This window comes from Perna viridis, chromosome 4 (genome assembly GCF_037379345.1).
Source record: "Perna viridis isolate PV_CMFRI_1.1 ecotype Kerala chromosome 4, ASM3737934v1, whole genome shotgun sequence".
NCBI lineage: Eukaryota > Metazoa > Mollusca > Bivalvia > Mytilida > Mytilidae > Perna > Perna viridis.
In genome coordinates, this window is record NC_142448.1 from 3,260,682 (window position 1) to 3,286,051 (window position 25,370).

A 25,370-nucleotide genomic window follows, 5' to 3' on the forward strand; every position below is an offset into this window, starting at 1 on the left:
TCTCAATCAGACAACTTCTTTCTTAAATAAACACAATAAAAAGAAAACTTTTAAGTTTTTTAATGGCTAGAGTCTTGACAGTATTTCCCTCTCTAAAAAATAAAAGGACAGATAAATCTAAGTATACACCATGTTATTTATTTATGTGACCATATGTATTTGTGAATTTACATATCTCTTATAACCATATGGACAGAGAGACAACTTATAGATAAAGCAAGACTTTCAAACATTCCATTTTCAAGTAAGCAAAGCATGCTAATATATAATATTTATGTACTTTATATCAATAAATGCATTGTGGTTACCTGTTTGCTAAAATACAGGAATTTTCAATTTAATTTAGTAAACTTTAATACCAACTTTCAAAACAATCGTACACAACAAAATGATCAACACATGCTGTCAATCTACAATTATTTTGTAACTGAATTCATCTTTCACAAACTTTACTAAAAATAATAGCAAATATTGATAGCTGTTAAAATGCAATTACATCCACATGCAACAGAATCACCTGACTAGAATAAAATATTTCCTCTGAGATTTCTGAATTATCACTATCCTTCAACAAAAAATTTATAGTAAAGTATTGGTAGGAAATAATAAAGTAACAAGCATATTGAGTATATTGCAAAACAAAACATAGTCCCCTACCTGCTGTTTATGTCACTGACCCAAATACTAACCTGGTTCATCAAGTATAAATGACAAAGAGTAATCAAGGGAACCAAGGTTATAGCCGTAATCAAAAGAATTTAATCCAGGGACAAAGACCAGACATGGAAAACAGACATACACAACAAAGAATATAAAGTAACTAAAATCATACATGAAAAGTAACAAAAGCAAATGAGCAACTGAGGAAATGACCTTGATTTTGAAACTTTGGATTAAAATCAGCAAAGCGGAACGAAATGTAAACTTGACCTGTAACTCATCAAGGCAGAGTCACATACCAAAAATCAGCTCAATATCTGCAAGCATTTAGAAAAAAGTGCTGAAAACATAAATTGCGGTAAATTCAAGGGCCACAACTCAGACAAAAATCAGCTAAGCAGAAGGAAACCTCAATTTAATCTGTAACTCAACAGGATAGACTCACATACATGTACCAAAAATCTGCTCAATATCTGCAAGCATTTAGAAAAGAAGTGTGAAAAACTTAAATTTCGGCAATTTTTTTTAAGTTCAAGAGTCATAACTCAGACAAAAATCAGTGGAGTGAAATGAAATATTAACTTGAATTGTAAGTTTTCAAGGTAAATTTTTTCAGTTCAAAGGCCATAACTCAGAAAATATCAGTGGAGTAAAATGAAATGTAAACTTGATCTGTAACTCATCAAGGACGACTTACATACCAAAAATAAGCTCAGTATCTGCAAGCGTTTTGAAAAAAAAAGTACGAAAAACTTTTTTTTCAGACTGACAGACAAACAGAGGGACGGCTGGTATGGGACTAAAAATTAATGAAAATACCAATTCATACTTTCTAACTTAATACTTATTTAAACACTCCTGTATAAGACATTCAAATTTACATCTTAATCCAGTACAAACATTTACTGAAGAGAATAGATCTGTCCAGTCTAAATTATAGGCTTTAATGATACAAATGGTTGTTTATAATAAATCATAGGATATGCAATATTATGTAGATGTAACAAATTTACAACTATATGATGTTCTATATTACGTACAGCTTTGCTGTTGTTGTATACTCACTGAACTGACTTCTTTAGCAATACTCTCTCTAATGCTGGCATTCATACACAAACTCTGTCTCAGTTTCTGGAGAAATACAGTTACATTTTTGTATATATATTAATGATTCCACAGAAGTTATTAAAAGCTATCAATAATGCCTTTAAGTTGGTTACAAGAGTATAACTGGGTGAATTACAGGAAGTACACCAAGTGTTCAGAGACAACAAACTTTAACAGCAATTTGGTATAAGAAGAGTTCATCCAAGAAAGTCAAAAAGTTTGAATTTAGTCACTTTCACAATGAGTTGTTATGAAAACTAGAGGCTGTAATAATGCCTGAATTGCTCAACAGGGTTGATAAGCTTCATTCTATTTTGTGTAAAAGCATCCATGTTTTTAATGGATAAAAAATCTTTAAGAGCATTTTGTGCAGGATATCCCAAGAGACAACCATATCAACTTTCATTGAACTCTGTTCAGTAGGAGAAGATTTTTAATAACATCAAAAACAGCAATAACTCAAACACAGATTAACATATTTTCATGAAAATTTGAGCTCATTTAGATCTTAGCTTGCTAAATTACCCCATCCGAATTCGGCTTAAGCTAACAATTTTTGGTTATCACAGATCAAAAATCAAAATCCTCATTTTGTGAAGGATTCACATCAACTTTCACAGAATTCTGTTCAGTAGTTTCTGAGGTGAAGATTTTTAAAGTAATAATCTCAACAAGCCAGACCAATTGATGTCAGGACCTGCGTCACACTGCAGCTATGATTTATAATTACTAAGAACAATGTGACAAAAAAGTGTTTCAGATGGATATACGGAACTATGGAACACAACTTTTGCTACATACCAAGTTTAATAAAATTCTGTTCGGTAGTTTCAGAGGAGTTGTGATAATAAGCTGATACATGATGATTTATGGTACATTTCTATGTCCAATGGGTATGACTCTCATAAAAATTTGAGAATAAAAATTTCCTGATAAAATGCACAACTAATTTATGGTGTTTTTGCTACATACCAAGTTTTATGAAATTCTGTTGGGTAGTTTTAGAGGAGTTGTGATGATAAACTGATAATGATGATTTACCATAAATTTCTATAAGTCCAAAATGGCAGAACTACCATAAAATAAGAGAATCAATATTTCCTGATAATTGCACAACTATATATGATGTTCTTGCTACATACCAAGTTTCAAGAATTTCTGTTGAGTAGGTTCAGAGGAGTTGTGATGACAAGCTGATATCTTATTCTGCTACGGACAGACAGACAGACAGAGTGACTAACTCCTAGACCTGCTTCTGCCATTGGTGATGTAGGTAAATGTAGCAAAAGTTTATGTCCAAAAAAGGCAGTAACTCCAACATGGGTCAAGTCAACAGATTTTCATGAAAATTTGCCAAAATATAGATCATTTTACCCTGTCAGATGTTAGCTAAACCTAACAGATTTGGATATGTGAAAAACTGCTGTCTGACCACTATGTTCTTTTTTAAGTAATGAAGGCCATGTTTTTCATGGGATAAAAATATAAGCATAAACTTCATGCATTATACCCTAACTTGTAAAGAAGAATCATACCAACTTCCATTGAATTCTGTTCAGTAGTTCCAGAGGAGAAGATGTTAGAAGAAAATGGTAACTATGAAGACAAAGGACGATGATGAGGGAGGCTAAATGATGGCAATAGCTCACATGGCCAGGTGAGGTAAAATGTTAACAACCAAATAGAGAATAATAAGATTTTGACATGGCTTCATTTTTTAAATTTTTTTGGGAAAAATAAAGTTCTAGAGAATTCTGAAAAATTTCCATATTCACAGAGTTTGATGCTGTACATTACACAACATCAAATTTTCAGTTAATTTCAGTCATTATTACAAAAAATATATAAACATCTGATTTTTTCCCCCAAAGAAACAAATTTAAGTGGTACATTATTTATGGCTGAGCTAGTTTTAAATTGTATACTTCTGCAACTTTTATGCTGTACCTGTGTATAATGATGCCTTGAGGCCAGCTCAAGCCTGCCCTGTGGCATAAGAATTTTCTTGTCGTTCATTAAAGACCATTGGGTGGCCTTGTGCTGACATTATCATCCCGGGGGGTTGTTGTTTCTTCGACATATACACCATACTTATTCTCGTTATTTTTTTTTACTTTTAATATGCTTAATAATTGCACCATCAAAAATAAGCAACTGTTATCCATTAAGTATTTTGCTGAACATTTTTATGTATTATTACATATTTTAGAGAAACAAACTACACAAGTTATCAGGCTTTTTCTGGTGTTATGTGAACATGAAGTAAACCTCAAAGTTGATATTTTCTTTCAGAATTAGAAAATTATGAAATACTTGAAAGCATCAATTTACTTCCTGCCTTAGATTAAATACAGAGGGACTTAATGTATCTAAATACTTGTATGAAACCCTACCTTGACATCCGAAATACTAAGTTCTAATTTCTCATTAATCTCCTCTGGTTCAGAAGGTTTGACTTTCCTCTTTGAGGAATCTGTGACTGGAGCAGATTTAGGTGAAGATTTAAACTTATTAAACCTGTTGTGTTTGGAAGCATCAACCTCCATCTCACTATCACTGTCTGAGTCAGTCAGGTATTGTGACATACTCGCTCTCATCTGAAAATTAGGATTCAGAATAGGAATCATAGTTAACCCATTCAAAATGAACTTCAGCAAAAACATGCAGTTGAGGAATATTTTTATTACAAACCATGATGTGGGACTTTGTCAGTAGGCGATATAACAAGAGGCTCCCAGAAGCCTGAATCGCCCACCTGGTTAAAGTTTGTCTTTCAAGAGCAATAAACATAACAAGGAGTTGTCCAACAATTTTGACTCAAGAAGACTAGTAGAACTATCATAAGGATCATTTCAGCGATTGAAAGTTTCTTTCAATCTATTACAGTTTTCAAGATATTGACTGAAAACTGTAAAAAAAAAAAAAAAAGTCATTTCTCATCTTTCAAGGGCAATAACTCTTAAAAGGAGTCGTCTGACAACTTTGATCCCTGAAGACTTTTGAACGCTTTAAAATAAAGGTCATTTCAGCAATCGAAATAATTTTGCTAAACCTAACGGTTTTGGAGACAGAAATATGCGAAAAACTACTGTCCGAGCCATGTTTTTCAACAGATCAAAAATCCCCACAGCAGTTCTATGTAGGATACCCCAAGGAACATTCATACCAAGTTTGGTTCCAATTGGTCCAGTAGAGTTAGAGGAGAAGATTGTTGAAAGAAATAACATCAAAAATAACAAAAAAAACATTGAAAAAGGGCAATAACTCCAACATAGCTTAACAGATTAAAAATAATATTTGCCCACAGATAGATCTCATCATGCTGAACACCTTTATAACATGTCAGAATTTGGCTAAACGGTTTTGGAGATATATGCGAAAAACTAATGTCTGACCCATGTTTTTTCTATTTTTAGTAACGATGGCCATGTTTTCAACAGATCAAAAATCCCTACAAAAATTCTATGCAGGACACCCCAAGGAATATTCATACTAAGTTTGGTTCCAATAGGTCTAGTAGTGTCAGAGGAGAAGAGTTTTGAAAAAATTGTTAAAGATGACGATGGACACCAAGTGATGGCAATAGCTCACATGGCCTTTGGCAAGGTGAGCAAAAAAGCCAATTAAGTTGAATACTTGTTTTCTAAAGTTTTCTAGGCATTAACATTATCTTTTCTCAGAAAGCAGTGATATAAAACAGTATGTAATCTAAGAAAGATCAATATGGTAAAAAAAAGAGTCAGCTTTCAATGTAACTATACCTGTCTTTCATCATCAGAATCTCCATCTTCATCCTCAAAATCATCCTCATAATTCCCTGTTATCATTTCTAAAAATAATTAACTGCTCATTAGCACAACAGTAATGCTACAAATTTACTTAACAAAAATAATATATAGATCTTAAAATATTTTCTGTTGCTGAAATTTTCTCTCTAATCACCTTAACCACAAACTTCAAGATTGCTATCTTCAGTTAACATATGAGGAACATCCAGAAAGAAAGTCAAGGGGTGATTCAAATCTAAAAAAATGTTGTAACCAAAACCACAGTTTAATAGAGTTTTCTTTTTTAAAAAAAATTAAGGAACTGTTAATGTGATGTTGATCCTCACTTAGAAATTTTCAATTTTCACAGAACTATGAAATACCATGCTTGTATAATGACATTATGAAAGACATGTTCCAAATTTTAAGACAATGTGGCCTCATCTACCAAATGTTTGATCTTAATTTGATAGGCAAAAGATGGAGTGGCAGAAATCCAGAATACAAATTTTAATGCACTCAACTCTTATTTGTGGTGCAGACAAATAAATTCATCAATTCAATTTCTTAAAATGATTTGGCGCATCAGCATACAATTATATTTATATATTTAGTAGTTTACTAAATGAAATTTGATATTAACATTATCTGACCTGGAGCTTTAACTTTCCTTTTTTCTCCTCTTTCAGTTTTGATTTCTACTGATCCAGCCTGCCAATTTCTACGCCTCTCCCTTGCTGGTGCAGTTTTAGCTCTGTTTCTTTCAGCCATTCTCTGTCTTTCCATATTTGATATGGCATCTAGATCCTCCAGATTTAGTATTCTTTTGTTACTAACATCTAAAAATAGTGTAACATAGCTTACTGGAAATGCATAATTTAAATATACAACATAATTAGAAGAAGAGGATTTTGGACAACAAATTAAATGATAATGACTATATATACATAGCAAGAAAAGAAATCAAATAAACAAAGGCTTTGTGGCCATGGCAGCTTAAACTAAGCATACAATTAAATACCATGTATCTAGATAATTCATAAAATACCTCCTGCTGTTTTAAGCCTTGCAGATGAATGTTGTGCATCTCTTGGAGTTTTGTGTTGGGGTGATTTCTGTTTTTTGATTGCCATTTCCGTGTTTGCCCCATTGACATATAAAGAAAATCCCTGCTCCTTTCTCTCTATATCAATCTGATTCTTGGACTTCTTTCTCAGGCGCTTCAACAACCTGAAATTATAAACAAAGATTTAACTGCTAAGTTTTAAACGATACTTTCCCTTCTCATGCACAATTGCTTGAATTCATGAGCTGGATACACATAATTGCAATTTTGATGATTAAGAGTATCAAACCTGATTCCCTCTGAACCCAGTGTTCTCTCAGTCAGCTAGATTAAAGACAATTTAACAGCAATAAGTAATTTGATTCCCTCTCAACCCAGTGTTCTCACAGTCAGCTAGATTAAAGACCATTTAACATCAATAAGTAATTTGATTCCCTCTCAACCCAGTGTTCTCTCAGTCAGCTAGATTAAAGACAATTTAACAGCAATAAGTAATTTGATCCCCTCTCAACCCAGTGTTCTCTCAGTCAGCTAGATTAAAGACAATTTAACAGCAATAAGTAATTTGATCCCCTCTCAACCCAGTGTTCTCTCAGTCAGCTAGATTAAAGACAATTTAACAGCAATAAGTAATTTGATTCCCTCTCAACCCAGTGTTCTCTCAGTCAGCTAGATTAAAGACAATTTAACAGCAATAAGTAATTTGATCCCCTCTCAACCCAGTGTTCTCACAGTCAGCTAGATTAAAGACAATTTAACAGCAATAAGTAATTTGATCCCCTCTCAACCCAGTGTTCTCACAGTCAGCTAGATTAAAGACAATTTAACATCAATAAGTAATTTGATTCCCTCTCAACCCAGTGTTCTCTCAGTCAGCTAGATTAAAGACAATTTAACAGCAATAAGTAATTTGATCCCCTCTCAACCCAGTGTTCTCACAGTCAGCTAGATTAAAGACAATTTAACAGCAATAAGTAATTTGATTCCCTCTCAACCCAGTGTTCTCACAGTCAGCTAGATTAAAGACAATTTAACAGCAATAAGTAATTTGATCCCCTCTCAACCCAGTGTTCTCTCAGTCAGCTAGATTAAAGACAATTTAACAGCAATAAGTAATTTGATCCCCTCTCAACCCAGTGTTCTCTCAGTCAGCTAGTTTAATGACAATTTAACAGCAATAAGTAATTTGATTCCCTCTCAACCCAGTGTTCTCTCAGTCAGCTAGATTAAAGACAATTTAACAGCATTAATGGTGGTATCGTACATGCATAATAAAAAACCAAAACAGATGTCCAAAGATAGCTAAACTATACATTTTTTAATTCATAAAAAGAACACTGCCAGACTATTTTTATTTACAGTTGCTCCTTTATTACTCATACTTGGTTAACATACCAATAATAATTTCTATAAGTCTTAGCAAAATACATATCTGTCAGACAAAGCTGATAATAATATAATGTCTGGTCTAAATGTCCTATCTCTATCTTAACATGTTCAAGAACCTAACTCTTAAGTAAAAACAACATGTTAGGACTTAATATATGTATAGGCTGTTTCTTGGGGAAAAAAAATGTAAAGTTAAGTCCCTGAGATTTAAATTGAATAGCAAGGGAAAGTATGAAGAGCACCCAAAACAGTGTTAACTTGCAGAAATTATGTAAGAAATAATGTCAAATTTTAAAATCAGGCAAAAAGAGATGTTTTGACCCAGTATTCCTTGGAAGTAGGTGGACCGAATGTTCATCATTTAATAAAAAAAGTTATGTGACAGTGTTTTTCTTAAGTTTTTGATATATGGCATAAAACAGAGATGTAAAGGTAAATTGTTTGTAGATGTAGTGCCATAAACAATTTCACTAAAAATTACTTATTACAGTAATGCCAAATTAGTTTTTACAATCCAACAAATGCTTATACATGTAAATTACATGTACATGTACCTATTTCTTTCCTGTAGTAGCACTAAATATTCTTCATATCCTGGCAAGACTTCCTGCATAGCTTCAGCTTTAAAATTTCTTTTCCCAGATTCATCAGGGATTTTCTTTTTACCATAACCTATAATGAAAAAAGATATCAGTAAAAACTAATTTAAACAACAGAATGTAAATTGCAGAACAAATTTTAAGTCATTTAATGTAAATGTTGGAAAGATTTACAGGGCCCAATACTGGAGTACAATGTACACTGTCTCTGTTACTTTGGAAAATATGCACATTATCACTGAACAAAATTATTTAAGCATCTCTTATATAAGACCATAATAAAGTAATGACACACTGATGACAACTAGTTAGTTATCAGTTTTCTTCAAGTTTTTTAAGTTTTCATCAGTGTGTTATTATGGTCTTAAATAAGAGATGCTTCAATTAATAAAAACATCCAACAGGAAACCCCAAAAGTCATTCAGATGGAAAAAATAAAAAGCATATAAAGGTATCATGTGATAAAGAATTTGTTAAAGTTTCATCAAATTCCATTCAGAAGTTGTAGATTAAAACTGAATGAATGGATAGACAGCATTATCACTTGACGTTTATATACATGTACTTCCCATTTTTAAGCAGGTGGTATAATTGGTAAAAAACTTTGGTACACTAAACTCAGCGACTTTAGTTTCTCTAACACTCAAGTCTGAGTTTTCAATCTGTGTTAGTCGGTGAAACACTGTGTCAGTTGGATTTTATTACAGGGAAATATGAGTGTTACATCCACAAATCTGGAACATCGTATATTTCAGTTGTTAATTGTGTATAGAAAATCACTGACACGGGTGTGAAATTACCCAGCATGGTGAAGTTAATCTCATTGAGTGCCGCCAACAATATGGATGTTTGTACCCGAGCTCCAAGGTCACTGACCTCTAAAATTCATTAGGGACCCCTGAAAATCACAAGGGAGTTCAGAGGACATGTGAAAATTCTTAATCTTATTGCCGAAATCTATATTAGTTGATTTGTCCAGCTTAAATCCAAGGCATCAACAAAATAAAACAGTGGTTGAGACGATTAGCCTGTAGTATTAAAGGACAAATGTAACGTGAATATCGTAATAAAAGACATTAACTGTGCAGTTTAGAGTTATAATTAATTGCAGTCCAATTGATGACATTGTAAACAATGCATTCGTTTAAATTTCTAAAAGTAGACAACTATATATATGCTAAGTTTGTCAAGAAATTATTTTCATACGGGAGTAAACATCAGTCGGCATCAATGAAAGTTTGAAACCATTTAACAAAACTTATCATCATTGAAAATAAAGATATATGTAGGTTGTATTTGAAATGTTCTTTACATGAGAAACTTCTAAGGGTTGACCCGAAGCATTTTTAGCAGTCGAAAACGACCAAATGAGGACACTGTGTCGTCCTCGTTTGGATGTCATGTAACTTATGTAATTATTACTGACAATGTTCGCAGTCCTGATTAAGGGATATCAAAATATCAAAAGATTACATTTTTACTTGATAAAAATACAAAGTAATATTTCTACATATCTCCCACTCAATAGATGTAGCTGTAAATAAAAAACTATAAAAAAAAAATAGATGGTGCGGACTATTGCAATATATAGTCTGTGTTGGCGAGGTGGAATCTGGGTGTTAAACTCCAAATGTCAGTGTAACACTGAGTTTCATTCAGGTGGGGCTTATGAGTTGGGAGAATCATTCCGCCCTGAGCGTAGTGTAGTTGAGCACTAGTGGAGTACTCCAGAGTTTCATTCCTGGTTAGTTCTGTTGTGAAATTCATCAAGTACATCATGCTTAACTGTTTCATTTAGCATCCAATTAAAAAATTCAAGTAGACTGTGATATACATGTACTGCAAGTATAATGATGAATGATTAGTTTAAAACTAAGATTTTGATTTTTTGACTCAGGCTTCCTCTCACAGGTAGAAATTTTGATAACCAGGCTCTATTAGCTGGGGTTGTGGATTACTCCTACAGTTCAGTTGGTACAGAATGCAATATGCAAGCTTACATGCTGTGACAGGAGTACATCATAAAGCATTAAAGGGTTTGGTTCCCTATTGGTACTGTTGTCATGGTAGTAGTGGACCATGCTCTACCACAACATTAGTATGGGTATTTACATCTAAATCTAAATGAAGCTGGCTGACTCGGAAGAAATTTTGACTTAGAGCGAAGTGGATAACTGGTTACTGCCTGTCTACAGAAACTGAGAAAGTGGAGGTGACAAGCGTTTTCTTCTAATTTTAGCATTGCTATAAATTTCTAGTGATATTCTCGTGTTTGAATATGAAAAAAGAGATATGTTCTTTGTAAATTGGAAATAAACTCACGATCCATTTAAAAATAGCCTAATTCTCTAGCGGTAGAAACAAATTGTTTGGTTTAGTTTACATTCCTCCATGTTCCGAAATGCGCATGTGCTAAGCGTCTACATACCTGGATCAAAATTTATCTATGTGAAATTTTGTTGTTCAAAGCGTACAACTGAATTCGCTGTTTATCTCGGGTAGTCTCTGGAGTTCACCTACCTTCATTTTGTAGCAGATGACAAAAAGCATGGATATGATGCAAACTACAGGAAAAGATGTATTCACAAGTAGCTCAATTTTGAGGTTAAATTCATTTGTACATGGAAAAGATTGCCATACTATAAGGCATTTCTTATTTGCCCGTAAATTGTGATAACATATTTGACTTTTATTCGTTGGATTCTTCTTTATCTGATACTGTATATACTCTCTTGGAGTTCTTCATTTTACTGTTTGCAGTATATCATCTAAGTTTAGGTGATTAATTACTGGTGCATGCGGGGCCAGGAAAATGTTAAAAGTTGAACTTGTTTGCACAGAATTTTTTTTTTAAGAGAACAGTAGTAATTTTTAAAAATTCATCAGGTATTTGAAAGTGGATGAGGAGGTCTTGCTTAATTTAAAGTTGAAATTGGAAAATAGTTTTGTCCTGAAGTCTGTAAATTTTTTGCAGAATAACATGAAAAGTTCTTCGTTATCTAGTTTATTGCAAACAGTGCATAATCTCAAATTCCCATCAGTTGTCATAATTCCCTTCTTTATTTGTTAGGAGTGGAAACTAATTCATAGTTTATTTTATTTAGACTAGTAAGTAAGTAAGTGAGTAATTTTTATTTAAATTTGGGTTAATGAGTGTATATAATAAATAACTTAAGCTCTCAAGGGCTTTTATACCAACTACTATACTACAGACAAGAGTAAGTCAGTAAGTCCCTTTTAATGCTTTCAACTGATTACTGTAAACACACTGGTGTTATAGGCACTTGATTATGGAACCCTTATATCTATATCACATGATCTAGGTGAGGGGAGACTAAGGTTGCTTTTCATTATGTGGTTCTGCTAGTACTAATACAATTTTTGGCTTTGACCATAAGGGACCGAGCTGTTTTGTCATCAAGAAACATTTGACTTTGTTGATAATGCATTGGTATGTTTTTATATCGCTGAGGTCTGGACCAATTAGAATACATGTATACCAGACTTCTTATATATAACGAGAATACACACACTGCTTCTGTGTTAAAAGTTCAAACACTCACTTCCTTACTACATATGTCATTTCTGAAATTAATTCCAATTTCCAATTTAAATTTTATTATAATCTAATCATGGTCCTGAACTAGGGTGCATTTATACACATCATTAATATCCATCAGATGACACCACACTATTATATAATATAGAGACATAACATGTTATATGGTATTCATGTAGCACAATAGATGTATCATTTGTATATTTGTAGTCCAAGCAAGATACATGTAAGATTAAGAAAATTAGGTATTTTAGAAAGAGTTAACAAAGTTGAGGTTCTTTCAACATAAATTTGACCAGGGACAAGGGGTAGAATTCAATCTGTCTTGGATAGGTATATTTGTTTGACCACTTCCATTCTGGTCTTTTTTCTGTGTTAAACAATTAATTACAATCAAAATTTGGAGCTTTATCAGGCCTGAATTAGGTGTCCATATTTGTCCCATCTGTCCAGGGTTTGATATCTGCGGGTGTATACAGCTGTGCCTGGCAAGAAATTTCAAGAAAAAAAAATCCCAGACCCAAATGTTGGTTGGGAAATAGAGCTACTTATTTACCTAAAATTTTTACTATACCCCCTGCAAACAAAGTTTTTTTTTTGGGTGGAGGGGAGGGGGTTATATATGAATCATCCTGTTCATCCGCCTGTCTGTCTTTTCACATTTCTTGTAAGTGCAACTCCCCTAAAACCGCTCAAGGGATTTTGATGCAATTTTAAAGGAAGGTATCATATGTAGATGTGCACGAAGGAATATGATTGCTGTTGGATGATGCCAAAAGGAGATAATCCAACGAGCTTTTATATCCTCTTTTAATTGGTTCATGGGGTTTTGTGAATTCTTTGTAATACATACTATATGAAGGTCTTAAAACATTAAAACCACAACATGTACCATAACTCTGCTTGAAGGAAGTGCATTAGCATATGAACTTCAATGTTTTTGAATATTAAAGCAGAAAAAATTTACTGGCAGTAATATATGTGCCATATGGTAATGGGTTGATTGATTGTTGGGGTTTAATTCCTGAGCAGCAATATTTCAGCTATATTCAGGCGATGAACATGAATATGGTAAGGGGAGATAATGTCCAATACTGATTAAAATATATTTCAACATGAATTTCATGTGTCCTAGTTTTCAGATTAAGTAAACTTCTATTTCATATGAATAATACTACTATTTTGGTCGTTCCCTCCGTGGGACTCGAATTCATACCGCTGTGACATCTATGGCAACATTGCCTGCACAAAGTCCAGTGCCCTAGACCACTCGGCCAGCTAGGCTATATAAAAATATAGCTTTCGCTGGCCGGGTCATTCCTCCCCGTAGAATTAATCTAGGGCTGTAACTTTGTACATTATGTATGGTAGTACGGGACAGTTACTTTAGATGTTATTATGTAGGATAGAGGATCAAATTAATAATGCATGTCACAACAAATCAATATTATACAAATGTCTCAGAATGTGTCGCTACACTGCTCCATCGGATCAAATTGATACAGGGAAGATATGTAAACGTATAGAAAGGTCTGAAAAATTCCCAACCATGTTAGAACTGTCAAATTTGCAATGCACGACCAAAAATTTGCATCGCAAATTTGACAGTTCTAACATCGTTGGGAATAGATATATACCGTCTTGGGCTGTTTTCCAATTTTTCGGTTCTGGCAATGTTATTTTTAGCTTAAGAAACCACAATTTGATTTCATCTGCAAGTAGAGTAATGTGTTTTAAAATGAGACTATCTTATTTGGAGTTTTATCAAAAATAGGGACTTGAGAACTGAACAAGAGGTCATGATTTGGGTGGCCACAAGAAGTTTTTTAAGGGTAGGGCTCATTTCTTGGCATTTAACAACAGTAGAATTGACCCACAGTGCTTCATTTCACCTGGTTTTTATGGAGTAATGATGTCTCTCACCATTACCACGATGTCAACCCCTTATACTAAACACTTCTTGTTTTAGATCAATTTGTCTAAAATTTCAGAAAGTCCTCATTTATTCTCATAAGTGCCCCTTCAGGGGACCCCTAACCTTCCACTTACGACTATAATAAACCCTATATGGCTAAAATGACCATCAGAGGGAACATACTGAGGAAAAATTGCACTTAGGACACTGTCTTACCAATGGTGAGCCCTACATCCCATGAAAAATGACAAAAAATCCCAAGAAATGACCATTTTCATGCCACAGACCAATTATCCTGCGCATGCTCACCCACCCTCCTAGTACCTCCTCACCCCATCCACTCAACCCTGTGATCACCTACCTTTAACTTATATATAACAATCAGCATCAGCACCATGATGCAACTAACTTGCATATAGTTGGTATAAGATTGCAAAATATTGAAATCTAGACATTTTTTTCAAACAAATCAGCATGGTAAGAATTCAAATACATTGATAACCTTGTTTGGAAAAATTGGAGAATATGTAGACAAAATGATTTTACAAAATTATATCCCATATTTTGTGTAGTGAATTGAACATTGAATTGAGGTATGTCTTTTCAAACTTTTCATATGTATCCACAGTAAATGTAATTACAAGTAATATCACAGTTACTATGATTTGTTTTCATTAACTTGTTAAAAAAAAGTAGATTCTTTTTTGGTTAGCTTAACCTCATCATTATCGTCAAGTGTAGATCAAAGAATTCTCTACAAGTTACAGATAATCCAAAATATATTAGCCACTGATATGTCCAACTAAAAGTCTGAAAATTAAGACTAAAAACACTAACATGTTAAAGAAAAAATGGAAACCATGTTTAACATTTACTTAATCTTACTCTGTGGTGAAAAAAAAAGGTACAGCAACAGTACAACATTTTGATATTACTAGATTTCTAGAATATGAAATTTCCATCAATCACTATATGCTGAGCTATATGCATTGACTAATTATTTGCTTCTATTTCCTAAGCGGACTGAATCAGTCATTTAATTGCCAAATTTGGGTGTATAATTAGCTGTTGCTCAGTTGTCTATCAAAATTTATTTAGTAACACAAAACCATATATTTTTTTCAGTGCTTCAAAGTTATTCAAATACAGAAAACAGAGTGACAGATCAATTCCTAATGTTGGAGGGAATAAAGAATTTCAACCTGATGGAAGCTGGCTTCAGGCAAAGAAACTAGAAAAGTTTTATGAAGAAAGAAAAGATCTATTGTCAGAAGAAAGAGTTGAAAGAGTGTTGGTTTAAATTTTTACAGTATTCTGTCATAACCTTATTGTTTAAGTGACAAAATTTGGACTAATTGAAAATATTGCGATACAGCATTACTGTACACAATGAAAATTCATGATAGTTTTATTCTCACTAACTGCCATGAATATTTTCTTCAAAGGAATATAGAATAGGATTTTAGAAATTGTCTCAAAATTTTAACAGCAAAAAATAATTGATTGCAGAAATTCTGAAAAAATACGACAAGAATTTTCACTGTTTTATTTTGCAAGCTCTATTTAGTTACATGGAATGCAGGAGTATTTTATTACAGTGGCTTTGCTGGATGAACTGACCTTTTTGAACTGGAATAGCCCAAGGTAAATACCAGTTTTACTAAATGAACTCATCTATTGCGTTAGTAACAGTGGTGATTTATCTCTGTGGTCATATAAATAGACACCTTCATTCATCAATTAAACATCTGAAAGTTGGAGATAATTTTCTACAAGGTGGAAGATTTTTACCTACAGCATAGGAGATTTTTTACCTACGGAAAAAGACCAAGTAAATGAAAAAGATTGAGCTCCTTATAACTTTGTCCAGATGAAAGTTGAATAACATTGACTTGATGGTGAATGACTAAAGCTGCATCATTTTTGTACATTTTTTATTAGTAGTGGAAATGTTATTACTTAAACTAAACAAAGATTTAGACCAATTTTTTTTCTCATTAAAATTACAGAAATAACAATAATATAATACAAAAAGATTTTGGAAATCTGCATAAGCTAAACTGAAAAGACATTAAGTGTCAGTCCCTGTAAGAATCAGGCAGTAGGTGAAACATAGTATGAAAAAACCATCATTTTGATAGTGTGATTTGACTATTTGCACCATCAGAATTGAAAACAGACAAGATTTTCCATATCATGCTGGACCTTTGAGTTACAATTTCATTGAAATGCACTGAAATGAACATTTCAAGGGCAGATAACTGTCTAAAACCCCATTTTTCTAAGATATCTGTTGAAAAATTGGTGAGCAAAGCCAGTGATGCAGAGATCAGATAATGATCTTTTCAAATAGAGAAAGCATCCTCGAGTGATATTTTATTGTCAGATCAGTGGTTTTTTGACATGCATGTTTCTGATTTTTCCCACTTTGCCTGATTCTTACTAACACTTACACTTAAGCACTTCTTTAATTATATATACTAAAATTGCAAAATATGAAACAGGATGGTCAAATTATCCAGAGTGTCATGACTTTTCCTCTAAGATATGATTACATATAACATAAACTTCTAGAGAATAAATAACAAATGGGAAAACATTTTGTTATTTGAATATTGATTTCACCAGTACAGGAGGTTTTTTTTATTCTATCACACTGCAGTGGTCACTTACTGAAACTCCTAATAGGTAAAATTCTCCTACAGTAATTTAACTGCATGAATTAAGGTGTCTATTTGTATGACCACAGAGTTAAAGCTCCATTGTTAGTAATTCAATAGATGAACTCATTTAGCTAAACTGGTATTTACCTTGGGCTATTCCAGTTCAAAAAGGTCAGAAGTCACAGTCAACTCACTGTAAAACCGTTTATGTATTTGTATGAGACCAACCACTTATGACTTTATACTTTTACACAGTAAAGGCCTTGGCAACATTACCTTGCAATATTTATAGAATATTTATGTTCGTAAAATTTTAAAATTTATTATACCAAGGCTTCTTTTTTTTATGCTGGGTTCACTCACATTTACCAAACAAGTTTTATTCACATAGCTTTCTGAAATATTTTAATGTATTCTGATCAAATATTTTGTAATTGCTAATTACAAATTTCAAAATTGGTGATAATCCAACTTGTATGTTGTTTGATATCCTCTTCTAACTGTACTCTTTACAGGGGAAATTTAGTGATTGGTGATTGGAATCCAGATAAACATCTAGTTGAACTACACAAAGAGTTGGTGAGATATTTATTAGCTCGTCACAGTGAGCTATTGCTGTTACTTAGTGTTTTTTTTTCGTCTGCTGTCTTCGTTGTTCATTGTTGTAGCCTGTTGGTGTTATCAATTTTTCTTTTTTCTGAAACCATTGGACCAATAAGAACCAAACTAATAATAAATGTTCTTTTGAGTATTCTGAGTAGAACTGATGTGGGGATTTTTGATTCGGCAAAAAACATGGCCACTGTTACTAAAAAAGAACATAGTGGTCAGACAGAAAATTTTCACATACATCTACAAAACTGTTAGGTTTAGCCAAAGTCTGATTGGGGAAAAGTGTGCAGCTTGATGAGATCTATTTGAAGTCAATTTTTTGTTTTAGTCTGTTCAGCCATTTTGAAGTTATTGCCCTTTTTTGATGCTTTTTTCTCTTTATAATGTGTTTTCTTTCAAAACTTCTCCTCCAACATTACTTGACCAATTGAAACCAAGCTTGGTTTGAATGTTCCTTTAGATATTCTGCATAGAACTGATGTGGGAATTTTTTTATTTATTGAAGAACATGGCCACTGTTACTAAAAATAGAACAAAGGGTCATACAGAAGTTTTTCCCATATATTTTCTAAACCGTTAGGTTCAGCCAAATTCTGATGAAGTATAAGTATTCAGCATGATTGAATCTATCTGTGGTCAAATTTTCATTTTAATCTGTTAAGCCATGGTGGGAGCTCTTTTTGACATTTTATCCCTAGTTTTAATGTTATTTCTTTCCAAATTCTTCTCCTCTGAAACTACCAGACAAATTAGAACCAAACTTGATAAGAATATTCCTAAGAGTATTTTGTGTAGATCTTAAGTGGGGTTTTTTGATCAGTCTAAAAACATGGCCACTGCTACTTAAAATAGAACAAAGGGGGGTCAGTCAGAAGTTATTCTGATATACCTCCAAAATTGTAAGGTTCAGCCAAATTCTTTCTACTGCTGAAAGAATCTTATTATAAGGCTTATGAAAATCTTGGGGATCATAGTTGTAGACAAATTCTTGTTAGAGTTGTTGCCCTTGAAAAATGATATAAGATGCTTTATTTTTAGTCTTCTGCCAATATTGAAAACTTTAGTAGATCAAAAGAAACCTTCGATTTATGAAATGATCCTTATGATTAATCTTACCATAGCTTCATTGAGTGGGACAAAAGGAAAAATTTTAACTGGTGAGCGATTCAGGCTCTTGGGAGCCTATTGTTTTTTCACATTGATTTGCACTACTATGTGTAGGTTTTTCCTGTTTATAATTGCTGATTTTTTTTAATCCAGGATAAAAATTTCTTTTATACTGTACTTAAATTTTATTTTTAAATCTTTAAATATTTGTTACATTTTTTTATTCCTTAATCAACTTAAATAACTGGTTTGTTAAAATGAGAGTATGATTGTCTATTTTGGTTAATTTTAGGGGAAGTTCTGGGTATACATGGGATTTGCTGACAAAAACAGAAAATGGTTGTATCCTGAAGAAGCGCTGTATCTTATGGAAACAGTAAGTCCATCGACAATATTACAAAATGTGTCTGCAAAAAACATTTTGTGAAAGTTAAGAGTGATTTATTGTCCATTTTTATAAAAAAAAAACCTTTTAATTGATTTTAGTCTGCCATTCAAAACATATGCAGTGATTTATTACCTTATAGGCTATTCCAGTTAGGGTGAACTTTAACAACTACTGCTTCCTCATAATATGTTCCTCATCCATCTCATTGGAGATGCTAGGTTGAAGATGCATTATTGACAATATAAGAAACATTTGGCAGTCATCAGATTGACATTACTGTAAGCTTATTAGCTGTCATTTACAAGATAAAATTGCAGTTCATGTGTTGCAGTTAAAACATTTCTACCGGTACTATTTAAAATGAACATGTTTTTTGTGCTGATATTACTGTGTAGGAATACAAATTAGGAGGCAAAAACAAGCATTTCTTAAGTTTATAAATAACATGAGTACAAATGTATTAATCTCTATTGAATTGTTCCACAAGGTTCCAACACAGCAATCTTTGTTACAAAGATCAGGCTGATATTGGGGGATTGTGACCTTGTCAGGAAGAAATTTGGGGCAAAAAGGGGAAAATTTTTTTTTTTGAAGTTTCTTGAAAGTATTTTATTTGTGTATGTTTCTCTATGAAATTAAATTACAATGTTCCATACCATAAAAAGTACAGTTTTGATAGATTTACGGGATTGTGGTACTAAACATTTAGAAAGGGGAAAGCAATAAGCATTTTCTAACTTTATATAAAATGCTTATGTCTTATGTATTATAGGTAGTCTTTGACCACTTTCATTCAAAATTAAGAGCTGATTGAGCCTGGAATGTTGTGTCTATAACTTACCAAACTGTTCTGGGTTTCTGTTGTCATTACAAGCTGCACCCTACAAAGCATTTTAAATGTATATGTGAAGAATAGTGTTGAAAAAACCCACACATTTTTGTTTCCCAAAACTTTTTTTTGTATTTAAATTGTTTTGTCTAAGTCTTAGAAATATTTCTATTTTTGTCATTGTGGTTTAGGATATTTATTGGTAATGAGTTTTGAAGTTCAAGATTAAAAAGTAAATTGTATACAAGAAGTATAAATAACAAAAAAAGTGTCAAAACTGGAATCCAAAACTCCAGCAGTCAGAAGCTGTACCAGAGTATCTCAAATGAGGTATATTATTGATACACCATAAAAGTCACTTAACATTAGGTGTTCAAGGCAAGAACAAACTATTGCTGTACTTGTTGAAAATTGCTTTGCAGAAACAAGCCTTTAAATATTTGGCTGAGAATCTCTCAATCTTCCTCCAATGATAATAAATTAATATGGGGGAATGTAACTGCCTTGAATAAGTGTATTAAGCAATGAATCATAATTTCATTTTTCAAGAAAATAAAAAATGCCTAAAATTCCAAATTTGTTAGATTCAGTTTAGAGATAAGTTTTACAGTGATTATAGTCTAGGTAGAAACTGACTTCATGAAATTATTATTATTGTATATAAGCTTCCAGTCCAGGCATGAAATGAACCTGGTGAAGTTAGTTCTACCACATTAAGTCTTCCTAACCCTTGATGTGAAGGTTTTTTACCTGCATCCCCAACACTTAAAGCAGGTCTATAGTAGCTGCTTGACTCCTTCTGTTTGTCCATCTGCCTGTCATGTTTAGAGGATACCTTTGTGTGATATGTAACTTAAAAGTAGCAAACCAATATTATTCATATTTTGCAAAATGTATAGAACTTATATGATTCAAACTTTGCACAGTGTTTGTACATGTATGCATATAGAGGATGTGCATGGACAAATTTGACAATTATTTAATTTGATTTTTTACCTGTTGAACTTAGTTACTGAATTTTGACAAACATAAAGAAACTTTTTCAGTTGGTCTGTATACACATTTTGTAATAAATTCTTACCATTTTCTATACATTGAATAACTTACTTTCCTCCAATCATATTCACATATAAATGGCACATAATTTTTCAGAACATGATGGAAGTTATGTATAAAGAGCTACCACTGAGTATACAACAAGCATACAGGAATTTTATAGGACAGTATTTGACATTAGAACAATATCAAGTCTATACACATCTTAGGAGGCTTGGATATGTACTGATAAGACATCAAGAAAGGTATGAACTAAAGGGAGCTTCATCAGTCAAGCTGATTTTGTTCTAGTTGAACCACAGATTTGTGTTTCAATATTGATACCAAGTGGTTCATTTCATTGATGAACCAGATGAAGAATAAATTAATGAAATCCAGTTCATTATTCATGCAATATTTTGAAAAGACTCTCCTTCTTTATGAAGTAGAGAATGTGTGAAGTACAGTAAAAAAAAAGCCTTTTCAGTTTGTCAAGCCTGTTTAGTTATGTATGTGTTAAAAAAAATTAATTAAACAAAATTACATAAGATATTGTTATCTGCATTGATATGGAGCTTGAGCTTTATTTACCATATACAGTAAATGGTTTTCTATTATTAACTATTGATAGGCTAGATATTACACAATATGGTAGAAAAATCAACCTTGACCAGCATATAAGACCAAAGAATAAGAAAGCAATGAAAAGAAAAGCTAAAGGTCAATGTAATGTAAGTACTCCCAAAAAAGTAAAAGATGATTTAAATGATAAGAAGAAACATGATTGTAATAGTGAAAGTTCTTTCCCTGATGTCAGTGATTGTAATGATAAAGTCAGTATTTGCAATATACAACCAAGAGAACCCAATGTAGATATGGATTATTGTTCCTCATGTACTGATAGTAGTAACCTATGTAATACTGAAGAGAAAATGGATACAGATGAATTTAATGATCCAGAAACTAAGTCACGTGCATCACAACACAGGATAACATCTAGTGTTAAATATGTAACTTATAGAATGAAATCTTTTGAAAGGACTACAGAGTCTGAGGATTTCATTGATTTATCGCAGCCATTATCAGAATCAGACAAAATCTCTTCACGATGTCCTCAGTGGAACTTTTCACAAATTCATTTTCCTGACATTGGTAAAGAGAAAATTTTAACAATTTATAAACATGACAAAAGTAAACATTTATTTCCACCTGGTGTCAACATAGCAGACACTTTTACTTTTGATGCTGAAAAGTACAATCAAAAGTTCAGTGTTAAAATAATGGATAATGATCGAGAAGAAATAGAATATTCGTTTCCTCCTGGTCTAGATTGGACCAAACAGATTAAGGCAAAAAATTGGACAGAGTATAAGGCAAAGTTGAGAGAAATTGAGTCCTCTGGGGATGGGGATGTTATTCATTCACCAGTTGCACACCTATGGAAAGGGGATGTAACTCCACTTGTTAGTCCTGGAGATGCTGTAAATGTTGGTATGTAAAATAATTGTTATTGAATTGTAGTAAAATTGTGACTCAGCTCAAGTGTAAATCATTGCATAATTATCTTTAACATGTATAAAATATAAAAAAAAATCTGTTTTCTTTTCTAAACTAATTAATGTCTTATACCAATAATCTATCTTGCAATTTAATGAACTGAATACATCATATGTCTGGTATTTCTATCGATTACAGTAGAATCCTGTACTATTTTGCAAAAGTTATCAATCAGAGACTGAATTATTGAATTATAATTACAGGTGGACTTCTGAGGAAGCTACAGGTTGTTAAAAATGTGAAACCATCAATCAGTGAAAGGTAATGTGATAGATATATCTATATTATATTTATATTATAACGCAAATGGAAATGGTAAATATGTCAAAGAGACAACAACCCCACCATGTTGAAAAATGTCAGTTCAAGGCCACCCATGGGTCTTCAATGAACAAAGAGGAAACCCTCACAACACTAGGCAGGCTGCAACTGGCCCCCAAAACAACATAACACACAGATACAGCAAAATAGTTGTTGCTATATACACTCCAGCAACATAAAAGTAAACTGAAAGTGAAAACGAAACAATGCATACAGAGGCCAGAAATTCCTGACTTATTACACAATTAAACACACCTGAATATCAGTGCAAAAAGGTCTGAATGGAAAAACTGTATTGAAGATTTGTCAAATTGTAAATATTGATTTACAAATGTTTACTAGCTCTGATCATACATTTCCAGAAAATTCTAATGTTCAACCATGTCCAAATCTTCAATACAGTTATTTCCTACTTTATTGTAGAGGTACTTTTACAGTACAAAAATATTTTGTACCTTTAAATATTACAAGATATGTTGTTCAATCCAATTGATCTTTTGAAGTATAAGAATTCTTATTAAATTGTATTTTTGTTAAGCAGTATTTTAATATTGATACTTTTTCGTTTTAGATTTCCTGAAAATGGCATCAAAAAGTACAAAGTACTATATGATGTATATTTACCAGATGCTAAGTTTAAAAAGTCCTGTCCAGGTAGACCCAATCATAGACTATGTGTTCTTAGGTTGGTATGATAAGCTTACAATTAAGTTGTTTTCTATCAGTGTTTGAAAATTATGCCTCAATGCACAATCTTCTAAAGATTGAGAAAAAGGCGTATTTGATAATTGAATATTTTTAAGTTAGTTTTGCAGCACTGTCAGATCCTGAAATAATTCAACAAATATCAATTTCAATGTTAAAAGGTCAGTCTTAAATGTCCATCATCATCATCCTTGTTTTTAAGGAAAAATCACGGTAACAAAGGGTTTAATAACATTAAGTGTGTGGATTATCCTAATTAAGAGTAAAATATGGGAACATTTTTTAATAGCTTTTATTGAATTCTTTGATCAGAAAAACAATTTCAGCTTACATTTTTAGCTCACTTGGCATCTAACGTTGTCATCGTTATGTCGTTGTCATCCGTGTTGTCCGTCCATCATTGTCCATAGTTGTCATTTTTAATCCATCATCGTCATTAACAATTTTTCAAAACTCTTCTCCTCAGACACTACTTGACCAGTTAAAACCAAACTTTTGTATTTGAGCTACTGTCATTAGCTACTCAGTATTTCTTTGATCCTATTGATGTTTGCTCTGAATTTTCAGTCATGGAGAGGCCCTACCAGATATATACTCTCTGTCCATCGTACAGCACCGTTACAGTGAAGGTATACCAATACATTGGGCAGTAGTAGACCATGGAGATATTGCTTTCTACAGCTTTACAAACTTTGATATACCTGTGTTATTATGATATACATGCATCCAGTTTGTAAAACCATCATACAGATTGAAGTACTAGAAATACACTTTTTACTGTGAAAAAAATTAGTTTTCTGATCTTAAAGTGACATTATCATTTCATTCATAATATGACTTAAGACTTTGCTGATGAGGAACACAGCTATTTGTACTGTAATATTGACTTTGTAAATGATGCACCACCATATTGTTATGAGTATAGATGTCTCTACCAACGTGAGTATGCAAGACTTCCTAGAACACCTGCTCTACGCCTATGTTAAAAGTTACAATTACTTCCAAGTTATGTACATAATTTCTGACAGAACGGTTTGAGACATTCATGTTTCTGACCCCTATGTATGTAGTACATTACTGATGCCCTGTCCCTGAAAAAGTGTTTTTGGATGTTCTTACTGATTTAAATTTGATGGCATGAAATGTTTTATCTTTGTAGCCCAGTTTCCTCCATATCAAGAAGAGAAATAATCAGAAACATTTATATTACAAATATCCTCAGTGATAATCACTGATATGAATATCATATTAATACATGTAGTACATGATTTTTATATAAACTACATTTGAAACCATTTGTTTTATACATGCTGTGTTACACATTTTAATTGTGATGATTAAAGTGATGTGTATTCAACATGTTCTTTGGATTGCTTAGTAACCTTGTTTTGTCTTCAAAGCATAAATATATTTAACCTTCTAAAGTTTTTATGCCTTGTAATTTTTTGTAAAATAATTCTGTGGTTTAAAATAAATTCTTTTAAATTTTAGTTGATATGTTTTAAGTATATGGATTAGAGTCATTATATTACCTTTCATTTCAGTTTGACTAACAACTTTTTTTTAGTTTTATAGAGAAAGATCTTTATAACATTTTCTTTGATTTTAGCTGCACAAAAAAAGTAAGAATTGGAAAAAAGCAAAATAAATGTTTGAGTTGTTAGGCCACTTTATCTCCTGTTAAACATAAAAAATAATGCAGTCTTAAGATATTAATACAATGTAATATATGAGACTATGATACAACTGAGCTAGTGTTTTTTCTTTATTAGAGTTGAAACTACTAGTATTTAATTTATATGTTTCTGTCTAACTATCAAACAACCCTGCAATTGAACTATTGTATACTTGTTATGTTTCCCATTGTGGGTCCTTTAATAATAAAAAAAAATATTGGATATTTGTAAAAAAAAAATGGAGATGATATAATTTACATATATATAGTGTTAATTAGGCATCAAATAGAATCAAAATGTTGATTTAACTTCTCTTTGTTTTTAGAAGTTTTGTGAAGTTAATTTGATTTCTTAGTTATTACCCCTCTATGCATTTATTGTTTAGAATAAGTTTTTTGTAACTTTTTATGGATAT

The 25,370-nt window shown here is 32.3% G+C and overlaps 2 protein-coding genes across 3 annotated transcripts in view; one reads left to right on the plus strand and one right to left on the minus strand.

Moving 5' to 3' along the window:
• LOC148618467 (katanin-interacting protein-like) overlaps positions 1 to 11,019 on the minus strand; it is a 49,577-nt gene extending 38,558 nt beyond the window's left edge. The window contains exons 1-8 of one of the 2 annotated variants that reach the window (XM_088577445.1): positions 10,911 to 11,019; positions 8,544 to 8,661; positions 6,583 to 6,764; positions 6,188 to 6,373; positions 5,529 to 5,596; positions 4,161 to 4,364; positions 1,726 to 1,791; positions 518 to 565 (exon numbers count right to left, since the gene is read on the minus strand). In XM_088577445.1, the coding sequence (XP_088433571.1) occupies positions 518 to 565; positions 1,726 to 1,791; positions 4,161 to 4,364; positions 5,529 to 5,596; positions 6,188 to 6,373; positions 6,583 to 6,764; positions 8,544 to 8,661; positions 10,911 to 10,917 (879 nt within the window). In that variant the 5' untranslated portion in view covers positions 10,918 to 11,019. The remainder of the gene's footprint in view (positions 1 to 517; positions 566 to 1,725; positions 1,792 to 4,160; positions 4,365 to 5,528; positions 5,597 to 6,187; positions 6,374 to 6,582; positions 6,765 to 8,543; positions 8,662 to 10,910) is intronic. The other variant, XM_088577446.1, reaches the window with a different exon arrangement.
• Positions 11,020 to 11,091: 72 nt separating this feature from the next.
• Positions 11,092 to 24,901, plus strand: LOC148618468 (tRNA-splicing endonuclease subunit Sen54-like). The gene is made up of 9 exons (XM_088577450.1): positions 11,092 to 11,192; positions 15,188 to 15,352; positions 17,241 to 17,304; positions 18,737 to 18,820; positions 20,814 to 20,962; positions 21,328 to 22,187; positions 22,457 to 22,514; positions 23,146 to 23,259; positions 23,847 to 24,901. The coding sequence occupies exons 1-9, from the start codon at positions 11,125 to 11,127 to the stop codon at positions 23,992 to 23,994; spliced, it is 1,710 nt and encodes a 569-aa protein (XP_088433576.1). The 5' UTR covers positions 11,092 to 11,124; the 3' UTR covers positions 23,995 to 24,901.
• The last annotated feature ends 469 nt before the right edge of the window (positions 24,902 to 25,370 follow it).